We start from the raw sequence: 2,744 nt of genomic DNA on the forward strand, positions 1-2,744 counted from the left end.
GAACACACAGACGGACAGAGAATAGGACAGACAGGCGGACACACAGACGCACAGAGAGACGGACGGACAGTCAGACAGACAGTGGAGGGGGCGGGGGGGGGGCTCACAAAAAGTGGCGAAGAGAGCGCACATGCTGATGTTGATGACGACAGACAGACAGACAGCCAGAGAGGCAGGTAGACAGACAGACAGACAGACAAACAGGCGGACTACCAGACAAACAGACAGACAGAAGAGAGCGCACATGCTGATGTTGATGACGACAGAGAGCCAGACAGGCAGGTAGACAGACCAACAGACAAACAGGCAGAGGGACAGGCAGACAGAGGGACAGACAGACAGACAGACAGAGGGACAGGCAGACAGAGACAGAGACAGACAAAACAGTAGGGACTCACGGAAGTGGCGAAGAGGGCGCACATGCTGATGACGAACATGACGTTGTAGATGGCGGAGCCCACCACCGTGCCCAGACCCACGTCATCCTGAAGACACCCACACACATTCAGATACACTACACTATACTACACTACACTACACTGCAGCACAGCACAGCACAGCACAGCGCAGCACAGCACAGCACAGCACAGCACAGCATAAACATCCACACACATTAAATACACCACACTGCAGCACAGCACAGCACAGTACAGTATAGCACAGCACAGCACAGCACAGCACAGCACAGCGCAGCGCAGCACAACACAGCGCAGCACAGCACAGCACAGTACAGTATAGCACAGCGCAGCGCAGCACAGCACAGCAAAAACATCCACACACATTAAATACACGACACTGCAGCACAGCACAGCACAGTACAGCACAGCACAGCATAAACATCCACACACATTAAAAACACCACACTGCAGCACAGCACAGCACAGTACAACACAGCACAGCATAAACATCCACACACATTAAATACACGACACTGCAGCACAGCACAGCACAGTACAGCACAGCACAGCATAAACATCCACACACATTAAATACACGACACTGCAGCACAGCACAGCACAGTACAGCACAGCACAGCATAAACATCCACACACATTAAATACACGACACTGCAGCACAGCACAGCACAGTACAGCACAGCACAGCATAAACATCCACACACATTAAATACACCACACTGCAGCACAGTACAGCACAGTACAACATAGCACAGCACAGCATACATCCACACACATTAAAATACACGACACTGCAGCACAGCACAGCACAGTACAGCACAGCACAGCATAAACATCCACACACATTAAATACACCACACTGCAGCACAGTACAGCACAGTACAACATAGCACAGCACAGCATACATCCACACACATTAAAATACACGACACTGCAGCACAGCACAGCACAGCACAGCACAGCACAGCATAAACATCCACACACATTAAATACACCACACTGCAGCACAGTACAGCACAGTACAACATAGCACAGCACAGCATACATCCACACACATTAAAATACACGACACTGCAGCACAGCACAGCACAGTACAGCACAGCACAGCATAAACATCCACACACATTAAATACACCACACTGCAGCACAGTACAGCACAGTACAACATAGCACAGCACAGCATACATCCACACACATTAAAATACACGACACTGCAGCACAGCACAGCACAGCACAGCACAGCACAGCATAAACATCCACACACATTAAATACACCACACTGCAGCACAGTACAGCACAGTACAACATAGCACAGCACAGCATACATCCACACACATTAAAATACACGACACTGCAGCACAGCACAGCACAGCACAGCACAGCACAGCACAGCATACATCCACACACATTAAAATACACGACACTGCAGCACAGCACAGCACAGCACAGCACAGTACAGCACAGCACAGCACAGCACAGCACAGTACAGTACAACAGCACAGCACAGCACAGCACAGCACAGTAGAGTCAGTACAGCTCAGCACATTACAGTGTAATGCAGTATATTATTGTACAATACAGTACAGTACAGTATAGTGCAGTACAGTACAGTATAGTACAGTGCAGTACAGTGCAGTACAGTACAGTACAGTATAGTACAGTGCAGTACAGTACAGTACAGTACAGTGCAGTACAGTGCAGTACAGTGCAGTACAGTGCAGTACAGTATAGTGCAGTACAGTATAGTACAGTGCAGTACAGTGCAGTACAGTGCAGTACAGTGCAGTACAGTACAGTACAGTATAGTACAGTGCAGTACAGTATAGTGCAGTACAGTACAGTGCAGTACAGTATAGTACAGTGCAGTACAGTACAGTGCAGTACAGTATAGTACAGTGCAGTACAGTATAGTACAGTGCAGTACAGTACAGTATAGTGCAGTACACTACAGTGCAGTACAGTACAGTATAGTACAGTACAGTACAGTATAGTGCAGTACAGTACAGTGCAGTACAGTACAGTACAGTACAGTACAGTATAGTACAGTGCAGTACAGTATAGTGCAGTACAGTACAGTGCAGTACAGTACAGTATAGTACAGTGCAGTACAGTATAGTGCAGTACAGTACAGTGCAGTACAGTGCAGTACAGTACAGTACAGTACAGTACAGTGCAGTACAGTATAGTGCAGTACAGTACAGTGCAGTACAGTACAGTACAGTGCAGTACAGTATAGTGCAGTACAGTACAGTGCAGTACAGTATAGTACAGTGCAGTACAGTATAGTGCAGTACAGTACAGTGCAGTACAGTGCAGTACAGTACAGTA

At 47.8% G+C, this 2,744-nt stretch overlaps 1 protein-coding gene across 1 annotated transcript in view; it reads right to left on the reverse strand.

The window, feature by feature from the left end:
• Window positions 1-2,744, reverse strand: part of LOC143294226 (putative sodium/potassium/calcium exchanger CG1090) — a 21,976-nt gene that overhangs the window by 18,617 nt on the left and 615 nt on the right. The window contains exon 2 of the mRNA XM_076605656.1: window positions 399-485. Coding sequence (XP_076461771.1) covers window positions 399-485 — 87 coding nt within the window. The remainder of the gene's footprint in view (window positions 1-398; window positions 486-2,744) is intronic.

The sequence above is a fragment of the Babylonia areolata genome, chromosome 19 (assembly GCF_041734735.1).
Source record: "Babylonia areolata isolate BAREFJ2019XMU chromosome 19, ASM4173473v1, whole genome shotgun sequence".
NCBI lineage: Eukaryota > Metazoa > Mollusca > Gastropoda > Neogastropoda > Buccinidae > Babylonia > Babylonia areolata.